The sequence below is a fragment of the Manihot esculenta genome, chromosome 2 (genome assembly GCF_001659605.2).
Source record: "Manihot esculenta cultivar AM560-2 chromosome 2, M.esculenta_v8, whole genome shotgun sequence".
Lineage (NCBI taxonomy): Eukaryota > Viridiplantae > Streptophyta > Magnoliopsida > Malpighiales > Euphorbiaceae > Manihot > Manihot esculenta.
Genome location: NC_035162.2, coordinates 35989674 through 36012915, shown reverse-complemented (window position 1 = coordinate 36012915; position 23242 = coordinate 35989674). Strand labels below are relative to the sequence as shown.

The window sequence follows — 23242 nt, the reverse complement described above, 5'->3', positions numbered from 1 at the left end:
ATCTTTTAGCGATTTGAGAAAATTAAAGGTAGAAAATTGTAGTGCATTGAGGAGTCTCTTCTCATTTTCTATGTTTAATGTCCTTAAGAAGCTAGAAGAAGTGAATGTGAATAATTGCGAAATTATACAAGTGATAGTAGCTAAGGAAGGTGAAGATGATGAAGAATGTGAGTTGACGCAACTACGATCCTTAACGTTGGAAAATCTACCCCAATTTACAAGCTTTTGTTCCCAAGTGAAGGTGCATTCTACATCCCAAAGAGCGCGAAATCAAGAAATAGCTACTACGGCCTCCAATGAAATTGTATGTGAAGCTGATGCGGAAGTTCTGGTGGCACTTTTCAACGAAAAGGTTTCATCCACTCTCTATTTTTGTTTTGTTAATTATCTATGTTTTAGACATTAAAGAAATTTACTTTTTAATTCTCTAATCTTCTGTTACTTTTGTCAGGCTTCCTTTTAAATGATAATATTATATTTCTCATGAAATAAAAATTGTGCCTGCAGATTCGATTTTCTAATTTGGCAGACATGAACTTGGTTGGAATTAATGTGGAAATGATATGGCCTTGTCAACATAAAGCATTGTCTCCGAGTATTGAAAAATTAACAACATTGATTGTAGATGGGTGTGGGAATTTGAACTTTCTATTCACATCTTCTATTGTTGGAAGTCTTGCACATCTTAAAGTACTTGAGATATGCGACTGCAAATCTATGGAAGAAGTAATACTTGCAGCAGGAGAAGGAGAAACGATGAGCAAAATATTATTACCTAAATTAGACTCTCTAAAGCTCAAAGGTCTTCCCAAGCTTGTAAGGTTCTGCATAGCTAAGTTAATTGAATGTCCCTCCTTGAAAGTGTTGAAGATGGGGAATTGTCCTCGTTTGCAAGCATTTGTCTCTACACAATTGAACACAGCTCTCTTCGATGAAAAGGTTCTAATCTTTATCAATCCTTCCTTCATGTCATGTTTAAAATATTTTTCTCTAATATTTGTATTTTTAGGTTTGGTTTAAAATATTTTTCTCTAATATTTGTATTTTTAGGTTTGGTTTCCTAATTTGGAGGAATTGCATGTTGAGGACATGCATATGTTGAAGATGATATGGTGTGATGAAGTCCGAGCAGATTCCTTTGATGGATTAAAAGTGCTAAAGGTGCTAAATGGAAAACAGCTACTGGAAATCTTTCCGTCTAAATTGTTGGAAAAGTTCTTGGTGAATCTAGAATTATTAATTGTACGAAATTGTGATTCAGTGAAAGAGGTGTTTGATCTCCAAGCAATAATAAAAGAAAGAGAAGCACATGTTGTAAGGCACAATCAATTGAGAACTTTGGACATTCGGAATCTTCCCAACTTAATTCAAATATGGAATAGGGATCCTCATGGTATTCTCTCCTTTTATAACCTACGTGAAGTGTTTGCTTGGGATTGTCCAAATTTGAAAAAACTCTTGCCATTTTCAGTAGCTCAAGATCTACCGCATCTTGAATTTCTAAGGATAGTTCGTTGTGGAATGGAGGAAATCGTTATTAAGGAGGAAAGAGCAGAGGCACTTGCTATTATTCCCAAGTTTGCATTTCGTGGGCTAAAGGCCATGGTCCTTCGGGGATTAGATGAATTGAAGTATTTTTACTCAGGAAAGCACACTCTAGAATGTCCACAACTAAAACAATTAAATGTGAATCTCTGCGGAAAGTTGCAAACTTTCAATTTTGAATCTCAAGAAATACAAGAAATGCTCATGGATAAGCAAGAGGACGAACTGAAACTTCAAATTTCACAGCCACTTTTCTCATTTAGAAAGGTACATGTCACTACTTTATTTATTTGGCTAATTTGCTAAAAGATGCCGGCAATTATGTTATTATGCATTCTAATTTAAATATTTAAATTTTAGTTTAAATTTAAATTTTAAATAAATTGATTGATGTTTATATGTGGTTATAATTTTGACCAACTATATTAATTCTCATTTAAATAATTAATTCTAAAAATAATTGTAAATAACTTATTTTATAATAATTTTGTAAAATTACAAAAATTACTGAGAGAGTAAAAAAAAAAGAAATTTAACTCTTGATATTTATATAAAAAATCAGTTGGTATTATGATGTTTTTATTAACATTTGACACTTAATTTTTATAAAAATTTAACTATCTAATATCTTAATTTTATAATATATATATATATATATATATAATTATTTAATTTTTAAAATCATAAAATATAATTATTTAATTTTTAAAAATTTAAAATGTGTGTAAATTGTATGGGTTTATAAAGATTAAATAATTATATTTTTATAAATTTTACGTGTTAAAAATTTACTAAAAAATATCAAGGTGCCACTATTTTTTTTGTGTATAATCATAAAATATAATTATAGCCCATGTATTTAGTACAAAAGAAAATAAGAACAAGAAAATTAATAATTATAACAGTATAAATGTTAATTTAATTATATTTTATAAAAGCTTTCGTTCTTGATTTCATCCCACTCAATTGTTTTGCCACGATCTAACTACTTTTTCTTTTGAATGATTAACAGATTATTGGCAATTTGGAGAAATCAGCAATAAATGACCAGGACGCTGCAATGATACAACAAAGCCAATTTCCAATGAATCTCTTTCTCAAACTAAAATGTCTTCACCTGCAAAGCTTTGGTTATTCTTTCTTGAATTTGCCACTTAATCTTCTTCAGAAGTTTCCAAATTTGGAAACCCTTGTTTTGACGGATTGTTATTTCAAAGAATTACTGCAACATGGTCATGGTCATGATCCAGTTCTATCACACATCCGATACTTAGAGCTGATTCGGCTTCCTAATATTAGACATGTATGGAATCAAGATTCTCCATTTTTTCAGAATCTTGAAACTCTTGAAATATGGGATTGCCATGGTTTGACTAATCTGGCACCATCCTCTGCAACTTTCCAAAATCTTACGACTCTGCGTGTGTGGAAGTGTAATGGATTGTCAAGCTTAGTATCTTCTTCTACTGCTGAAAGTATGCACAATCTCGCCACAATGAGTATAGAAGAAAGCGATGCGATTGAAGAAATTGTGTCAAGCGACAAAAATAATTTCCAATCCCAAAATGAGATTATTTTGTGGAAATTAACAACTCTGAGACTTCGCTGCTTAAAAAGCCTCGAAACTTTCTGCTCATCCGCACGTTGCACATTAAAATTTCCAGCTTTGGAAGTTGTAGATCTCTCACAGTGCCCTAAAATGAAGGTTTTTTCTCAAGGATCTATAAGCACACCAAGGCTAAAGAGAGTAAATTTGACAGAAGAAAGAGATAAGTGGCGTTGGGTTGGGGATCTTAATTCCACTATAAAACAATCGTATGCAGATAAGGTAAGTTCATCTATAAGCACACCAAGGCTAAAGAGAGTAAATTTGACAGAAGAAAGAGATAAGTGGCGTTGGGTTGGGGATCTTAATTCCACTATAAAACAATTGTATGCAGATAAGGTAAGTTCATTGCTCTAGATAATAGTTAGGTACTTGGAAGTAATTTTTGTTTACATAATCATTAATTCCTTGTTTTGCTTTGGTAGGTTGGATTCAGTGGCCTACAACATTTGAAACTCTCTGAATTTTCTCAACTAAAAGAGGCATGGAAAACCCAACTTCCAGTCAATTTCTTTTATAATTTAAGTTCCTTGGAAGTAGACGAGGTTGCATTTTCCTCCATTGTTGTTCCATCCAATCTACTGCCAATTCTAAATGATTTGGAAAAGCTTGAGGTCAGAAATTGTGATTCAGTGGAACAAGTATTTGGCCTAGAATGGCCAAACTTTGATGGACCATTTGGGAATTTGTTCAAGTTGAGTGAGCTAAAATTGATAAATCTTCCAATGTTGAGGCTTGTGTGGATTGAGATTCCCAAAGGAATTTTAGATCTCAGAAACCTTAAACTGCTCAAGATCTACAATTGTAGCAGTTTGAGATATATATTTACTCCTACCATCAGCTGTGGCCTTGAGCAACTCCAAGTGCTTGAAGTGAAAAGTTGTGCTATGGTCGAAGAATTCATCACAGAAGAATCTATGGATGAGATTAGATTTCCTCAACTAAACTCCATTATTCTTGAATCCTTGCCCAGATTAATCAATTTCAGTTCCGGCAGTGGTACTGTGCATTGTCCATCTCTGAAAGAGATTGCTGTAGTTGATTGCCCAACCACATTCACTTGTTCATTCTTTAGGGAAGCAGAAGCAGCAATTGATAAAATTGTTGAGCGAAAGGTTGGTAGTCTATTTCTAATTGTTAAGAACTTTACTTTGAGTATGCTTTAATTTCTGGCATAAGAAGTATATAGTGACTAGTGATTGTCTTAGAAAATATGGACGAATGGTGACTAAGCAAAACATTTCACTGCAGGTATTTTTTCCTAATCTGAAGGACCTGAAACTGTCATTAATTGATGTTGAGATGATGTGGCATGCTCAACACTTGAAGATGTCCTCTTATACTGAGAATTTAACAAGCCTGACTGTGGATGGCTGTGGGAATCTAAAATATCTATTATCATCATCAAGTATTGTGCATCTGAAGAGACTTGATGTATGCAATTGTAAGATGATGGAGCAAGTGATACTCAGGGAGGGATTGGATGAAGAAATCATGTTACTCCATCAACTAGAGTCCCTGAAGCTCAAAGATCTGCCAAAACTCACCCGATTCTGCACGACTAATTTAGTTGAATGCTCTGCCTTAAAAGAGATATGCATACAGAACTGCCCTCAAATGAGAACATTTGTTTCCAATTCTCCAACTTCAAATAATGAACTTGAAACTATAAACTCTGCTCTATTTGATGAAAAGGTACGTAGTTCCTTCCCTTAACAATGATTCTTAACATGTAGCCTTTTGTTTAAATGAATAATTTTGGTCAGTAAATTGCATGCTTCAAATCTCAATGAAATATTTGCTTAAATGGATTTTGATATATATATATATATATATATATATATAGTCCATCCAAATCCAATTAGAATTACATGGACTAAACTGTAAATATAATAGATAAATGTTTAACAAATTGACTATCTTATTAGTAGAAAATTTTACAACATTGATGAGGCACATGATTAGCCTACTCAAAATAAAATTATCATGTCTAGTTTATTCACCGAGACTATTGACTTTTGATACAGGTTGCATTCCCAGACTTGGAGAAAATGCAGATTCTTAACATGGATTATTTGAACATGCTATGGCATAATCAACTCCATTCAGATTCTTTTTGCAAAATAAAAGCATTAACGGTAGAGCACAGTGAAGAACTACTTAAAATCTTTCCATCCATGTTGCTGAGACGCCTCCAGAATCTTGAGGATTTGATCATAGGCAATTGTGATTCACTGGAAGAGGTATTTGATCTACAAGAGATAATAAAATTGAAAGAAACAGTGACCATTCAGTTGAGAACTCTGGACATAAGAAACCTCCCTAATTTGAAGCATGTATGGAATAAGGATCCTATGGGACTTGTCTTGTTTGATGACCTAAGTTCAGTGGTGGTTTGGGATTGTCCAAATCTAAAAGCTATTTTCCCAGCTACGATAGCCAAAAATCTGCTGCAGCTAGAAACACTATATGTGGAAAGTTGTGGTGGGGTGGAGGAAATTGTTGCTCAGGACCAAGGAACAGAAGCAAGTATAGAGTTTCTTTTTCCTTGCTTAAAGTTTTTGAAGCTTCAGGAATTAAATGAACTCAAGTGCTTCTACTCAGGAATACACACTTTGGAATCTCCATTACTGAAGCATTTAACTGTGTATCACTGTGAGAAATTAAACATCTTTTGCCCTGAATCTGAGAACTTGCTAGAGACAGAGACGAAGAGCCAAGCTATGATTCAGGATCCACAATCGCTTTTCTCATTTAGAAAGGTATGAGTCTCAGTTCACTTTTCCTCATGTCAACATTAAAATATTCCTTTTCATATCTTAAAAAAATTTTGATATTATTTTGTATATAAGTAATATTTTCAAATGTCAGTTCTTATAATCACATGTAAGCATGAAACTTATTATACACTAAAGCTAAGCTAAATAGAGCATTATATTTATTATTATATATAGGAAGCACTGGGGTTGAATTTGTTTTACACATCTACTGGAATGTATGGTGAAAAATAGAAAAATAATGTGTTTATATTCATTTATTTAATACACTCCGAAAGGAATATATACCATAATACAATATACAAGGATAATTTATTATTTAGTTCTTATAGTATAGAGAAACTCAATAATTAGTCCATTAATTTTAGAAAACATATTAAAATATTTCTGAGTTATGAAAAAAATCTACTAATTAGTATTTTGTTAGTTTTTAAATATTAAGTATTTTAGTATTTAATCCTTATATTATAAACAAATTTATTAGTTGGTCCTTATTTCAATAGTATTTTTTTTTTAATCCAAATTTCTAGAAGTTATTAAACTTTTATTTGATTTTGGTTAATGGAATCTTTACATATAGTTTTGAAGTTAATGACCATTAAATTGTGATAAAGATTTAGTGCAAGTGAGGAGAGAGCCATAGATATGCCACAAATATTGAAATGAAGTTTAGAATTAGTTAATACTTAACACTAATAATAAGGTTAGCTCAACTAGAAAAATTAAATGGTAAAATATGTTAAATAAAACTGTCAAAATGTGAAAATAAATGTTTGAATTAAATTGTCAAAATGTGAAAAATATTTGACTTATTTTTATAATTAGGCTTATTGAGAATTAATTAATTCATGTAAATAAAAAAAGTTAATTGACAAAAAAATTTCATACTATACAATTTTTTACCAGTCTACTATGAATTTTAAAAAGTCAATTTAAAACTGTATTTTTAAATTTTTAAAAATTACATATGACCATTAAAATTTCAGTTAAACGGAGATGATACATCATTGTTACATCATCATAATATAATATAAAATATTTATTTTTAACGGAAATGACACATCATCGCCACCTCATCATAATATAATATAAAATATTTGTAAAAAAAGGTTATATATTTTAGGATTCTTTGCAATTCTACTCTATACTTTAAAAATAGTCAATTTAATTCTATACTTTTAAAATTTTCATCAATTATACTGAACTGTTAGAAAAAACCATTAATCCACTCATAGAGATGTCACATTTTCTTAAAGATGGATATGTTATGTCATTATAACTTTATTGTCTCATTAACTTTTGCTTCCGCTGTTTAAAAAATTTTCATATTTGAATTCCTTTTCGACACTTACTATAGAAGAAGCGGCAGTTAGCACGCTATATTATTACTATATAATATCTAATATGAGATGTTTATATTTATATGGTGTTTATATTTATGAAATAATTATTAAAATTAATAAAAATTTAAGTGGTAATTTTATAGAATAAAAATGTCAAATTTTCACAGCCAAAAATTTCAAATTAAATTTTTCAGTGCAAGTTTGGTAATAACTATTATTCAAATATTGGTAATAACTATTATTAAAATGTTGGTAATAACTATTATTAAAATATTAAACAATATCAAATAAATTGACGATAAAAAGAAAGACAATTAATGGTCATATTTGATTTTTAATTATAGTTTATGATCAAATTTAAAATGACATATGAAATTTAGTATTTTGACTCCGCTATATAATTTGAGGTAAATTTTACTTTAGTATTTTGACTTGCTATATAATTTGAGGTAAATTTTACTTTTTATCCAATTTTTTAGTATGTGAATAATAATGTCGTATTTTTGGTAAATTTTACTTTAGTATTTTGACTCCGCTATATAATTTGAGGTAAATTTTACTTTTTATCCAATTTTTTAGTATGTGAATGATAATGTCGTATTTCCGTTATCGAGATAACAATAAATTAATATTTTTTAATGGTTGGGTATAATTGGTAGAAGTTTAAAGTATAAAATTAAATTGGCTATTTTTAAAGTGTGGGGTAAAATTATAAAAAATTATAAAATACATAATTTTTTTGATAATTATTTTGCATTCTATTGCGGTGATATGGTAATAACGTGGCAAAGAAGTGGCGATGATATGACGCTAATGTGGTATTTATGTTAGTAAGTTAACGGAAATTTTAATAATTAGGTATAATTTTTAAAAATTTAAATATATAAGTTTAAATTGACTATTTTAAAATATATGATAGAATTATAAAAAAAATTATAAAATATAGAATTTTTTTACAATTAATCCTAAAAAAATTGATTGTCGAGTAAATTAATTATCAATTTTGAACTATATAATTATTTAAATGCATAAAAATTGATTGATTGGTGTAATTTTTTTAAAACACGAGAAGTCAATAAATAATATTAATTGTATTTAGTTATACCCACTCTAAAAGTTTTTTCATCTTATAAGATACTAAGGAACTAAAAGACACTTAATGATTAACGAAAGTAATTATAGAAGTTTACAACATAGTTATAATATGTTGAAATTTGTGATTACCATATTAAATTTAAATATGGGTTGTAATGATCCTTTTTCGCTATAAAAGAGTGCAAAATAGTTATTTCTTCTATATCTGCAAACTTTTAGATGCAACATGAATGTTCAACATGTTTTCATTTTATTGATCTTTACAGGTTGTCTCCAACTTGGAGAAGTTAACTCTAACAAGAAAGGATGCGACAATGATATTGGAAGGTCAGTTTCCAGCTGATCTCTTTCACAAACTCACAACCATTGGGATACATTGCTTTCATGATGAATCTGCAGTTTTTCCATTTGATCTCCTTGAAAGATTTCAGCCTATGGAAAGTCTTGTAGTGGGTTGTAGTCAATTTAAGGAGCTGCTCCCATGTGATGGCTCTGTTGGTAGGAAAAAATATGCTGAGGTTCTTAGACTGATAGGGGGACTTACGTTGAATAACCTTCCTGATTTGACGGATATATGGAACCAATACTCCCAGCTAGACCAAGTTCTACAGTTTCTTAAACTTCTTCATGTTGAGAGGTGTAACAGTCTGGTTGCTTTAGCACCATCCTCTACTTCTTTCCAAAATCTAATCACGTTGGAAGTGTTGGAATGCAATGGATTACTTAGTCTAGTAACATCTTCCACAGCAAAAAGTCTGGTGCGACTCACAACAATGAGTATAAAAGAATGTGATGGATTGAAAGAGATAGTTGCAAATGATGGAGATGAAATTGAATTGAAAGAGGATATTATCTTTTGCAAATTGGAAAGTTTGGAACTTCATTATTTGCCGAGCCTCGTTTACTTTTGTTCATCAGAACACAGCTTCAAGTTCCCCTCTTTGAAAAATGTAACTGTGAAGCAATGCCCCAAGTTGCAGGTTTTCTCAAAAGGAGTCTTAAGCACAAGCAGCCTGCTGGGTGTACAAAAGGATGACCAATGGCATTGGAATGGCAATCTCAATGCTGCCATACAATAATTGTTTGCAGAAATGGCATGTATGTGTTAGTTAATCAAATTCCCACTTCTTTCTAAGCCATAGAATACTTACATTACATGTATTCTCTTCTTGATCCTGACATTGTTGTCCTTGAATGTTTTGGATGATGTACAGAATGCTAGAGAATATTGAATTATCGGCACAAAGGTAATGCCAAGCACAAAAGTCATATCAAAGATAGATTATGAAAGGGCTTTTTTATTCATAATGGAAGAATTTATGCAAGATATTGCTTTTTTTCTTTTTTTTTTTTTCTGAGATTTTAAAATAGTATAAGAACCATTTTGCCCTCATATTACTATTGCTAAAACCGTTATATATTTATTTTTTCGAAATTATAACTGAAACAAACTACAATAATGCCATGTCTTAGGTTAATGTGAGCTTGGTACTACTGCAAACAACCTGGCTAAAATCTTGGATTATGGCTTCCGTCTACTATTTTATTCTTATCGAACTATAATTACTTCTGCTATATTCCTACTGGTTTGTGTTTACTTTATATTCCTAGAACATGTATATTAGGATGGTGTGATACCGAGTGCTTAATGGCCGATATTAAGTTTTTTCCTGGTGATTTTTAATAGTAGTTATATTTTGTGCTAATGTATTGCCTTTGTGATATATTTGGGAATCAAGATGGCCTGACGTGTTTGGACATCTTAACATGTAGACTTTAATGCGCTTCATTCTTCCATGTTAGATTGGATTTTGTGCAATAATAATTGCTGATTTGTTGTCACATGACCATACTTTTCTTTTATGGATTTTTCAAACTTGTCATTTGACTTCTTCCTTGAATCTCTTGTGGTAAACTTCCTATCTCTATACTTTGCTTGAAGGATAGTTTCACCAACTTTTTTTATTTCTCATGAAAGATCTCTACTCCTAAACTTGAAGCTAGATTAGTTCACAAAACTGGTCAAAATCGCTTCAATTCTGCCAATGGTCTTGCCATCTCTACTAATATGTCTCACTCTACCTTTTTTTATTTACTTTTTCTAATTTACCCTTTCAATTTAAATAAATTATTTTTATAATAAAATAAATATATCCTTTCAATTTATGAACTTTTATTTATGTATGTAATTATATATTTTGTTCAATGTAAAATTATCAATTATTTACAATTTCGAGGCATGAACTTAATTATATACGATTAACTTATATCATCAGTATTAACCCATAATGCTAGAGGAGATTAACTTATATCATCAGTATTAACCCATAATGCTAGAAGAGTAGTCTTTTACTAGCTCAGCCTTTTCCATTTTCAAATTTTTTTCAACTTATCCCATGTCTCTTTTAAGTTTTTTACAGGCCATGATTCTATAGAAAATTGCCTCAGACAATGCTAAATGAATGTAGTTCAAAGCCTTTGGCTTTTTTACTAAATCATTTTCTTACTTTTTTTAGTTGAGCAATAATTAAATTCTGTCTCAATTGTGGTGGTTTTTAGTCTGTTTCAGTAATTTTCTATAAAGACATTACTCGTACGTAAACCTTTATTTTAATAGTCTAAACTTGATAATTTTCTTCATAAATATTGAAGAATAAATTAGGGAGAAACTGAAACATAACATAGTGAAAATAACACATTGGGTTTCTCTAAGTTTTAATGCGATCAACGGTTTTTCGATGCTAAATGCCCCAAGGATGTTCCTTGGCAACTTGTTGATCAGTGTTTGATTAGCGAACGTTTCCTAATCAAACTAGAACTAAGGAGGAATTTGGATTGTGAGAAGCGTCTTCCACAACCAAAACTGATTTATTGAAATCAAATAGGAGTCTTTAATAATCAATGATCAATTCTGAACAAACTGAATTAGGCTCACACTTCAGCTAGAATCTCTTTCCCATTGATATTCTCACTTATTTAAATTATTCTTCTCTTTTGCTTTTAGCTTTTAACTCATCAAAACAAACCCCCCTCTTTTACTTATTTGTTATTACTTGCCTTAGTCATTATTAGGAAGATACTTGGTGTCAATTCCCTGTGGTTCGACCCTATTGCCACTATCTGCAAATTTATTTGTTGATTGATAATAGGTTTATTTTTGACGGCTTCGACAACCGCCTATCAGTTGCCTTCTAGCCTGGTGGATACTATTATGAGATGCACTACTTCTGTTCGTATGCAGGTGCTCTGGAATGGGTCCATGACTTGTAATACCCGGCTAGACTCCGGTATCGGAATTCCTACCGTCCGGTGGAATTGGAATGTCGGAAACCTCTAAAAGGGTAAAATCATGTTTTCATAAAATGTTTTCATGTATTTGATGATTTTAAATAAAAAGGAAATTGAGTTTTGAATGAAAAAGACCATGGAGGCATTTCCAGGTTCGGCTGCCGAACCTCAAAGTTCGGTCGCTGAACATTTGAGAGTTTAGGAGGGAAGTTAGGCTCCCGAAAGTTGGCTCAGGTTCGGCCTGTTCGGCCGCCGAACTTGTATGAGTTTAGGAGGCACTTTAGGCCTCCGAAGGTGGTCTGCCCAGCCCCTATATAAGAGCTTCATGGCTGAAACGGGCGAGTTTTCTCCCCATTTTCGGCCACGGTGAGTTCCTGCTCTTCCATGGTTCATTTTTAATGATTTTTCCTCCGATCTTTCATGTTTTAACAAGCTCTATGTGGATTTGAAGATATTTGAGCAAAAAGAGCAAGTGTGGAGCTTGGAGACCAAAGAGCTAGATCTTCCCCTCTCCAAGCTAGGATCGTTCCTCATCTAGATCTTCAAGAGGTAAGCTTCGATCCTACCATTCTTGCATGTTTTAAGAAAGTTTATGAAGTTTCTTGGGGTAGAAATGCATGTTAGGGTGTGTTTGAGTTTTTGGGTTCATGTTGATGTTATGAGCAATGTATGTTGGATGTGGATGTTTGATGTGTTGTAGTTGGGGTTTAGGATAGTTTGAAGCCCCTAGGAGCTTGTATTCTTGAGAATGCATGTTGTAGAATAGGTTTATGCATGTTTGAAAGGTTTGGGAGGCGTTTGTGCATGTTGGAGCTGAGTTTCTGCCACTTTGGAGAAACTCAGGTTCGGCCGCCGAAGGGACTTTCGGCCGCCGAACCCGCTTGTGGAGGCAGCTTTCGGCTGCCGAAGCCTACCCCCGAAAGAGGACTTTCGTCTCTGGAGGGCAGTTTCGGCCGCCGAAGGTGCCCCCGAACATGCATGAGTTTCGTCTTTGTCTGGGAGTTTCGGCCTCTGAAGGTGCCGTCGAAACTGCCTGACTTTCGGCTCTGGAGGGACTTTCGGCCGCCGAACCTGCCGCCGAAAGTGCCCTGTTCAGCCATTCCTTGCATGTTTTCTATGGTTGTTTCATGATGTTCTAGGGGGTTTTTGGGGAGTAGTTTAGAGTCATGTTCATGTATTTTTGGTCCCTCATTTGAGTCCACCTGTGTAGGTTCGGACCCGAGGAACCGAGGACCCCAGCAGTGAGTCAGCTGCTATAGAGTCTTGTCAGAGCTAGCCAGAGGTGAGTAGGATAAACTCTTATGTTTTAAAGCAAATAAATATGAAAAGTTTGAGCATGAATCATGCATCACGAATGCCATGTGATATGTTAGGGTGTTTGCATTAGTATTCACGAATATGCTGCATTGCATAATTTGATGATGATGTGGATGGGCATTGAATGATCCTTTAGTCCTCGATATAATACGGCATGATGTGATATGTTATGTTATGGTATGAAAGTCCGGTTGACCCATTCTACGTCCCAGCACTATGTAAGAGAAAGTCCGGTTGTACCCATTCTACGTCCCGGAATGTTGGAATGTTATGTTATGTTATGTAAGAGAAAGTCCGGTTGTACCCATTCTACGTCCCCGCACTTTGGAATGTAGAGGACTATAGGTGACAATACCATCCTTGATGTGATATGTTTGTGATGTGTTGCATTTCATGAATGCATGAACTATAATATAATGTTTTTATTATTCTGCTCACTGGGCTTTATAGCTCACCCCTCTCCTTTAACCCCCAGGTTTGCAGGTACGGGCTAGGTCAGGAAGTCAAGAAGAGTAAGGTCATACGTTTTATGTAATAGCTAGAGTGGACATGAATATGATGTAAAAGTATAATATTGAAAAGTTATGTAATGATGTTTATGGAAGTATAGTTGTGCTTGACCATAGTATGTTGTTAATCCCTTTTTAGATACATGATCTTAGATGTTTGTTGATGTTTATGTTTAACCAAACTTAATGCATGATTATGTCACCCCATTGGAGCATTGATGAGGACTCCAGGGCAGGTTTAAAGTTAATGTCTATGTATAGTACATGCACAGGTTGAGTTTGGTTTATGTATGAAAAAGAAAAGTTTAAAATTTTTATGTATGTTGTTGATCATGTATGGGATTAAGCAGGTTCACAGGATGTATGTTAGGCTTGCTACGGGTCCCGGCAGCCTTAAGCCGATCTGGATCCTAGCACCGGTAGCAGTCCGGTTTCCGGGTCGTTACAGAGTGGTATCAGAGCCCTAGGTTCATATGGTCGGACCTAGAGTGTCGGGCTCAGAGATGTTCTAGAAGGTCAAGCACAATAGGAAAGATCATGTCCACTAGGATAGGATGTGGAGTCCTGTCTTGTATGATGATGTGAAATGCCATGATAATATGCATGTGCATTACTGTTATGATATGTATGTTATGTATGTGATGCAGGTTCGTGTGTTTCCACATGAACCATATGATGCTGATGTTTTATGTGATATGTGCTGTTTTTCAGAAAACAGGATGAGAGGAACTCGTCGATCTGCACGATTGACTAGAGTACCACCTCAGGACGAGGACACTGATGCCCGTCCTCCAACATTGCCTAGGGCAATGTCAAGTAGGTTCAGCAAAGATAGGGCAGCAAGAGACCCTAGAAGGTCTTTAGATCTGGGAAGAAGCAGATCAGTAAGGGGAACAGTGCAAGGTGGTATGTCAGAGGATTTGGGGGATCAGATGGATGTGGATTAGAGGAGGGATGGCAGTTTGGGAATGAGTATGTCTGAAGAGGGAATGGGAGAGTCCCAAGGAGGCACTCAGGCCTCGGGATTTGTTCAGCCACCCCACTACCCACCCTTTTCACATAATCCCGGGTATTCGATAGGAGGTACATCGGATTACCCCAGCTTTAAACCTTACCACTCACACATGCCATACCCACCTTTTTATCCACAGTACCCTATATACCCACCCCCATCTTTCTATCCAGGTACAGCACACCCTACCCCAGGGGATGCTGCACCTCCTACACCACCAGCAGCACCTAATATCCCAGAAACCCAAATACCTCAACCTAGCTCATCTTGAGGGAGCAAGGTCAAGATGACTGATTACATGAAGCTGGGTGCTCCCCAGTATGAAACCAGTGATGACCTGTTTGTGTACCTTGAGAGGGTCAAGGTGATTACAGATGAGATAGGAGCTGATGACTGTAACGACCCGAAAATCGGACCGCTACCGGCGCTAGGATCCGGGTCGACTTAAGGCCGCCGGGACCCGTAGCAAGCCTGACACATAACCTGTAAACCTGTATAATCCCATACATGATCAACAACATGCATAAAAATTTAAAACTTTTCTTTTAAACATCCAACTCAACCTGAACATACATGTACATAGTCATGATCATAATCATGATCCCTCTGTGGGATCTCATCAATGCCCCAACGGGCGATACAACATGAGATGAGTTGGCTAACATCTGTATCATCAATATCTAAGATCATGCATCAACAAGGGATTACAATACTCATAGGGTCAAGCACATCTATAACCTCAATAAACCTCATTACATAACATACTGAATCTCTTACATTACATTAGTACAATTGTCATGTCCACAATCTAACTATTTCATAGACATACTTCAAAACTCTGGCTAACCTCCTGGTCTACCCTGTACCTGCACATCTGGGGTTAGGGGAGAGGGGTGAGCTACAAAGCCCAGTGAGCAGAATAGTGAAAACAATATATTAAAATTTCATGCTTTCATGGAATGCAACACATCACAACAAATCACATCTCTGATGGTATTGTCACCAATATTCCTCTACATAGTCCAACTGTGCCGGGACGTAAAATGGGTACAACCGGTCTTTCTCTTAACATAACATATCATACAGTCCAACTGTGCCAGGGACGTAGAATGGGTACAACCTGGACTTCCTCTTACATCGTGCCAGGGACGTAGAATGGGTACAACCTGGACTTCCATACCATATCATGCCATAACATCATCATATCATATGAGGACTAAAGGATCATCCAATAACCAATCCACATCAACATCAATATCATAAATGCAATGCAACATATTCGTGAATACTAATGCAAACAACCTACTATAGCTCATGGCATTCATGATGCATGGATCATGCTCAAAATTCATATTTCATTTATTTTAAAACTTAAGGTTTATTCCACTCACCTCTGGCTAGCTCTGACAAACTCTGTAGCAGCTGGCTCACTGCTGGGGTCCTCGGTTCCTCGGGTCCGAACCTACACAGGTGGACTCCAATGAGGGACCAAACATACATATACATAACTCTAATATACTCCCCAAAAACCCCCTAAAACATCATAAAACAACTACCTAAAAACATGCAAGAAATGGCTGGACAGGGCACTTTCGGTGGCAGGTTCGGCGGCCGAAAGTCCATCCAGAGCTGAAAGTCAGGCAGGTTCGGCGGCACCTTCGGCGGCCGAAAGTCTCAGACAGAGACGAAAGTCTCTTTTCGGGGGCAACTTCGGCAGCCGAAAGGCCTGCCTCCCCAGCCATGTTCGGCGGCCGAAAGTGCCTTCGGCTGCCGAACCTGGTTTCTGCCAAAGGGCAGAAACTTTGGCTCATTTATGCACATTTGCCTCCAAACTCTTCCAACATGCATAAACTAGTTCTAAAACATGCATACATACCATACATTACACCTAGGGGTCTCAAACTAGCATATACCCCAACTACAACACTTCAAACACACAAAAATCAACATACATTGTTCATCAAAACATCAAAACCCATAAACTCATCAACAAGCCTAAACATGCATCTCTACCCATAAAATAACTTAATGCTTGTTTAAAACACATAACAAGGGTGGATCCGAGCTTACCTCTTGAAGAAACGAGAGGAAAGACGATCCTAGCTTGGAGATGGAGAGATTGAGCTCTTTGAACCTCCAAGTACCCAAAACTTGCTCTTTTCTCACAGATCTTCAAAACAGAAGTTAAAACCCGTGAAAATCATGGAAGATCTAAGGAAAACACTCAAGATCGAGGGAGGGGTGGCGGAGACTCACCTTGGCCGACAACGGGGGAGAAAAAGCTCGCCCGTGCGGACCTAAGGGACCCTTTTATAGGTGGCTGGCCAGGCCACGTTCGGGGGTCGAAAGTGCCTCCGCATGCATGCCACGTTCGGCGGCCGAACTTGGGTTTTGGCGGCTGAACCTGGACTTCCCTCACTCATGCTTTCGGGGGCCTAACGTGCCTCCAAAACGCATGCATGTTCGGCGGCCGAACTTAACTTTCGGCGGCCGAACCTGGGTTTTCCTCCAAGGACTTTTCATGCAAAAACTCATTTAATTTTCATACTTAAAACCATGAAATACCTTAAAACATTTTATGAAAATATGTTTCTACCCTACTAGAGGCTTCCGACATCCGAGATTCCACCGGACGGTAGGAATTCCGATACCGGAGTCTAGCCGGGTATTACATTCTCCCCCCCTTAAGAACATTCGTCCCCGAATGTACCTCAACTAGCACACATAACATGGCATAAAACATAACATACATACTTAGCACATAAACACAAAGAGATCTAACCTTAAAAGAGATGAGGGTACTGCTGGAGCATAGACTCCCGTGTCTCCCAAGTGCATTCCTCCAAATTGTGGTGGTTCCACAGGACTTTCACCATCGGGATTTCCTTATTCCTTAACTTTCTGATCTGGGTGTCTATGATCCGAACTGGCTGTTCAACATAGGTGAGATCCTCTTGGACCTCCACATCAGGCTCACTAAGAACCTTGCTCGGATCTGACACAAACTTCCTCAACATTGAAACATGGAAAACCGGATGGATTCTTTCCATTGAAGCAGGTAAATCCAGCTTGTACGACACATTCCCAATCTTTTGCAAGATTTCAAAGGGTCCGATGTATCGTGGGGCTAGTTTACCTTTCTTCCCAAAGCGAACCACTCCTTTCATAGGAGACACCTTGAGCAATACCAGATCCCCCTCCTGAAACTCTAACTGTCTTCTACGGACGTCTGCATAACTCTTCTGTCTGCTTGCAGCAGTCTTGATTCTTTCTCTGATTATGGGTACCACCCTGCTGGTGATCTCTACTAGCTCAGGCCCTGCCAAGGCCTTTTCTCCAACTTCTTCCCAGCAAACAGGTGATCTGCACTTCCTTCCGTACAAAGCTTCATATGGAGCCATCCCGATGCTAGCATGATGGCTGTTGTTGTAGGCAAACTCCACCAAAGGTAGATGCTGCCTCCAAGAACCGCCAAAGTCCAGCACACACATTCTGAGCATATCCTCGATAGTCTGGATGGTCCTTACTGACTGTCCATCAGTCTGGGGGTGGAAGGCAGTACTGAAATCCAACCGAGTACCCATGGCATTCTGCAGACTCCGCCAAAACTTGGAGGTGAACTGGGGCCCTCTATCCGACACTATCGAAACCGGAACCCCATGCAGCCTGACAATCTCATCCACATATACCTGCGCCAACTTGTCCACAGAGTAGCCACTCCTGACAGGGATGAAGTGAGCAGATTTGGTGAGTCTGTCCACAATCACCCATATGGAGTCCACTCTGCTGGACGCCGCCGGTAACCCCACTACGAAGTCCATAGCTATATTTTCCCATTTCCATTCTGGAATAGGTAGCGGGTTAAGCATTCCAGCCGGCTTCTGATGTTCCAGCTTCACCCTCTGACATACTTCGCAGGCGGACACAAACTGTGCCACTTCTTTCTTCATAGCTAGCCACCAATAAACCTTCTTTAGATCTTGATACATCTTGGTGGCTCCGGGGTGAATGCTGTATCTTGCATTATGAGCCTCTATCATAATGTCTCCTTTTAGCCCTATGTCATCTGGTACACATAGTCTGCTCCCATATCGGAGGATCCCCTTGCTGTCAAATCTGAACTCACTATCATTGCCTGACTGAATAGTCCTGGCAATCTTCACTAACTCCGGGTCCTCATGCTGTTTCTGAGCCACTGCTCCAGAAACACGGGTGCCACTCTCATCTAGGCCACCAAGGCACCTGTACCAGACAACTCCATTTGTAAACCTTCCTCAATAAGCTTGTAGAACTCCTTCACCACTGGCCTCCTCTCTGCCGATATGTGGGATAAACTACCGAGTGATTTCCGGCTTAAGGCGTCTGCCACAACATTCGCCTTACCCGGATGATACTGAATCTTGCAATCATAGTCACTCAGCAGCTCCACCCATCTCCTCTGTCTCAAATTCAGATCTCTTTGACTCAGGATGTACTGCAGGCTTTTATGATCTGTGAAGATCTCACATTTTACCCCATAGAGGTAGTGCCTCCACATCTTGAGTGCAAAGATTACTGCTGCCATCTCTAGGTCATGTGTGGGGTAATTCAACTCATGCTTCTTCAGCTGCCTAGAAGCATAAGCAATCACCCTCTCATTCTGCATCAGTACACAACCCATTCCCACACGGGACGCATCACAAAAGACGGTAAAGTCCTCATCACTAGATGGCAGAGCTAAAACTGGTGCTGAAGTCAACCTCTTCTTAAGCTCTTCAAAACTCTCTTCACACTGGTCGGTCCACACAAACTTCTGATTCTTCCTGGTTAGTCTAGTCAGAGGGGCTGCTATCTTCGAGAAGTCCTGAACGAACCTCCTGTAGTAACCTGCCAAACCCAAGAAACTTCTAATCTCTGTCACTGAAGTGGGTCTAGGCCAGTTAGCCACAGTTTCTGTCTTCTTGGGGTCTACCTCTATCCCATTCTCTGACACTACATGCCCCAAGAACGAAATGCTCCTCAGCCAGAACTCACATTTAGAGAACTTGGCATACAAGCCATGTTCCCTCAAAGTCTGCAAGACCAACCTCAGATGATGGGCATGCTCCTCTGCGTTCCTGGAATACACTAAGATATCATCTATGAAGACAATAACGAAGTGATCCAGGTACTGGCTAAACACTCTGTTCATGAGATCCATGAATGCGGCAGGGGCATTGGTTAACTCGAACGGCATCACAAGGAACTCAAAATGCCCATATCTGGTCCTGAAAGCTGTCTTCGGCACATCCTCATCCCTTATCCTTAGCTGATGGTACCCCGATCTCAGATCTATTTTGGAGAAACAACCCGCTCCTGCTAGCTGGTCGAATAGATCGTCGATCCTTGGCAGAGGGTACCTATTTTTGGTAGTGACTTTGTTCAACTGCCTGTAGTCGATACAAAGTCTAAGGGATCCATCCTTCTTCCTCACAAACAAGACCGGAGAACCTCAAGGTGAGGTACTCTGTCGGATGAAACCCTTTTCTACCAGCTCTTGCAACTGCTCTTTCAACTCCTTTAACTCGGCTGGGGCCATCCTGTAGGGAGGGATAGAGATCGGTCTAGTTCCAGGCACCAACTCTATCTCGAACTCTATCTCCCTAGCAGGTGGTAAACCTGGAAGCTCATCCGGAAAAACATCCTGAAACTCTCTGACAACTGGCACCGAGGCCGGCTCCCTAACCTGGCTGTCTAGCTCTCTCACATGAGCTAAGTACCCCTGACATCCCTTCCTAAGCAACCTACGAGCCTGAAGTGCTGATATCAGACCTCTAGGTGTGCCCCTCTTGTCTCCTCTAAAGACGACCTCTGACCCATTCTGATCTCTGAACCTGACTGCCTTGTCTCTGCAGTCCAAGGTAGCACCATGGGTAGATAGCCAATCCATCCCTAGAATGACGTCAAAGTCTGTCAAATCTAGAACCACAAGGTCGGCGGAGAGGCATCTTCCCTCAACAAAAACTGGACTGTACTGGCAGACTGACACTGCCACTGACGGGTCACACTTGGGTCCACTGACCCATAGGGGACACTCTAACCCAGAGACTATCAGACCTAACCTCTCAACGGCTCTCGGAGCAATAAATGAATGAGATGCACCCGGGTCCATTAATGCATACACATCAGAACACCCAATGACGAGATTACCTGACACCACGGTGTTGGATGTGTTAGCCTCCTGCTGAGTCATGGTGAAGATCCTGGCTGGAGCTGATGGACCTTCACCTCGGGAACCAGAAGAAGAGGCTGCCCCTCTCCCTCTACCTCTGCCACTGCCCTGAGTCGTGGCTGGAACTGCTGGCTGTGCCACACTACCGGAAGCTATCTGCTGGGGTTGGCCCATAAAAGGTGCTCTAAGACAATCCCGAGCCATGTGTCCCTCCTGTCCACATCTGAAACATGTATTAGTCCCAACTCGACACACTCCCCTGTGCGGTCTTCCACATCTCTGGCATTCTGTACCATCTGAGCCTGAGCTCGAGCCACCGCCAAATCCCAGACCGGATTTCAACTTGTTCCAAAACTTATTCTTCTTCGACTTCCTGGTGGTGTTATCCCACCTCTTCTTACCTGAGCTCTGAGAAGAGAAACCTGGTCCTCCTCTGCCTGGGGTCTTAACCCCTGAAGACTGGGTCACTGACTGCTTCACGGACCCCTCAACTATGGCACTTGCTTCCATTCTTCGAGCCATATCCACCACAGTGTGGAAACTTTCTCTCTCTGCTGACTGAATCAACGAGGAGTACCTGGAATGCAGCTTCATAACATACCTCTTGGCTTTCTTCATATCTGTATCTAGAGCTTGCCCTGAGAAAGGCAATAGCTCTAAGAATTTATCCGTGAACTCCTCAACACCCATGTGCTCTGACTGCCTCAGTTGCTCAAACTCAATCATCTTCAGTTCTCTGGAACTGTCTGGAAAAGCCCATCCAGCGAACTCATTCGCAAATTCTTCCCATGTCATACCGTCTAGTCTCGGGTCCACATAACACTTGAACCATTCCCGTGCCTTTTTGCACTTTAAGGTGAACCCCGCCATCTGAATGGCCCTACTATCACTTGCCCCTAGCTCATCAGTTATTGTCTTCACCACTCTCAGATACTCAAAGGGGTCATCCCCTGACTTGTATTTGGGAGCATCCAGCTTGAGGTAATCTGTCATCTTTACCTTGCTCCCATCAGCTGAGCTAGGTCTAGGAGGTTGAGTAACTGGGGCTGCTGGTTCTGTAGGTGGTGGAGGTGGAGGTGCAGCATTCCCCGAGGTGGGGTTTGCCGGGTTTGGATAGAAAGGTGAGGGTGGATAAGCTGAGTACTGTGTGTAAGGTGGATAGAAAGGTGGATAAGGCATGTAGGTAGGGTAGGGGTTAAAGCTGGAGTAATCCGATGTACCTCCCATCGGGTACCCTGAACCTTGTGGGAAGGGTGGATAATGGGGTGGAAAACCATACCCCGAGGCCTGAACGCCTCCCTGAGACTCCCCTATCCCTTCTTCCTCCATGCTCACATCCAGGTTCCCATCCCTCCTCTGCTCCTCTTCCATAACCTCCCTCACATCTGAAGAACTTCCTCCTCTATCTGTCCCCCTTCTGCTAGCATCAAAAGACCTTCTAGGGTCCCTTGACACTCTTTCTCTGTTAGCTCTACACGACATTGCCCTAGGCAATGTAGGAGGACGGGCGCTCGTGCCCTCATCCTCAGGTGGCACTCCAGTCAATCGTGCAGATCGACGAGTTCCTCTCATCCTATTTTCTGAAAAACAGTACACATCATACAAACATTAGCATCACATGGTTCATGTGGGCACACATGAACCCTCATCACATATACATCATTCTTATCATAGCATATCATTAATGCACATGCATAAAGTCATGGCATTTCACATCATCATACAAGACAGGACTCCACATCCTATCCTAGTGGACATGACCTTTCCTATTGTGCTTGACCTTCTATAACATCTATGAGTCCGACACTCTAGGTCCGACCATATGAACCTAGGGCTCTGATACCATTCTGTAACGACCCGAAAATCGGACCGCTACCGGCGCTAGGATCCGGGTCGACTTAAGGCCGCCGGGACCCGTAGCAAGCCTGACACATAACCTGTAAACCTGTATAATCCCATACATGATCAACAACAAGCATAAAAATTTAAAACTTTTCTTTTAAACATCCAACTCAACCTGAACATACATGTACATAGTCATGATCATAATCATGATCCCTCTGTGGGATCTCATCAATGCCCCAACGGGCGATACAACATGAGATGAGTTGGCTAACATCTGTATCATCAATATCTAAGATCATGCATCAACAAGGGATTACAATACTCATAGGGTCAAGCACATCTATAACCTCAATAAACCTCATTACATAACATACTGAATCTTTTACATTACATTAGTACAATTGTCATGTCCACAATCTAACTATTTCATAGACATACTTCAAAACTCTGGCTAACCTCCTGGTCTACCCTGTACCTGCACATCTGGGGTTAGGGGAGAGGGGTGAGCTACAAAGCCCAGTGAGCAGAATAGTGAAAACAATATATTAAAATTTCATGCTTTCATGGAATGCAACACATCACAACAAATCACATCTCGGATGGTATTGTCACCAATAGTCCTCTACATAGTCCAACTGTGCCGAGACGTAGAATGGGTACAACCGGTCTTTCTCTTAACATAACATATCATACAGTCCAACTGTGCCAGGGACGT

At 38.6% G+C, this 23242-nt stretch overlaps 1 protein-coding gene across 10 annotated transcripts in view; it reads left to right on the top strand.

Annotated features, from left to right (window-relative positions):
• The window catches only part of LOC110609176, a 138509-nt gene that overhangs the window by 30399 nt on the left and 84868 nt on the right, over positions 1-23242 (top strand). The window contains exon 8 of one of the 10 annotated variants that reach the window (XM_043952182.1): positions 8633-9505. The exons of the other annotated variants lie outside the window; for them this stretch is intronic. Within the exon in view, the coding sequence (XP_043808117.1) occupies positions 8633-9445 (813 nt within the window). The 3' untranslated portion in view covers positions 9446-9505. Of the gene's footprint in view, positions 1-8632; positions 9506-23242 lie in introns of those variants that run through there. 10 annotated transcript variants of the gene reach the window in all.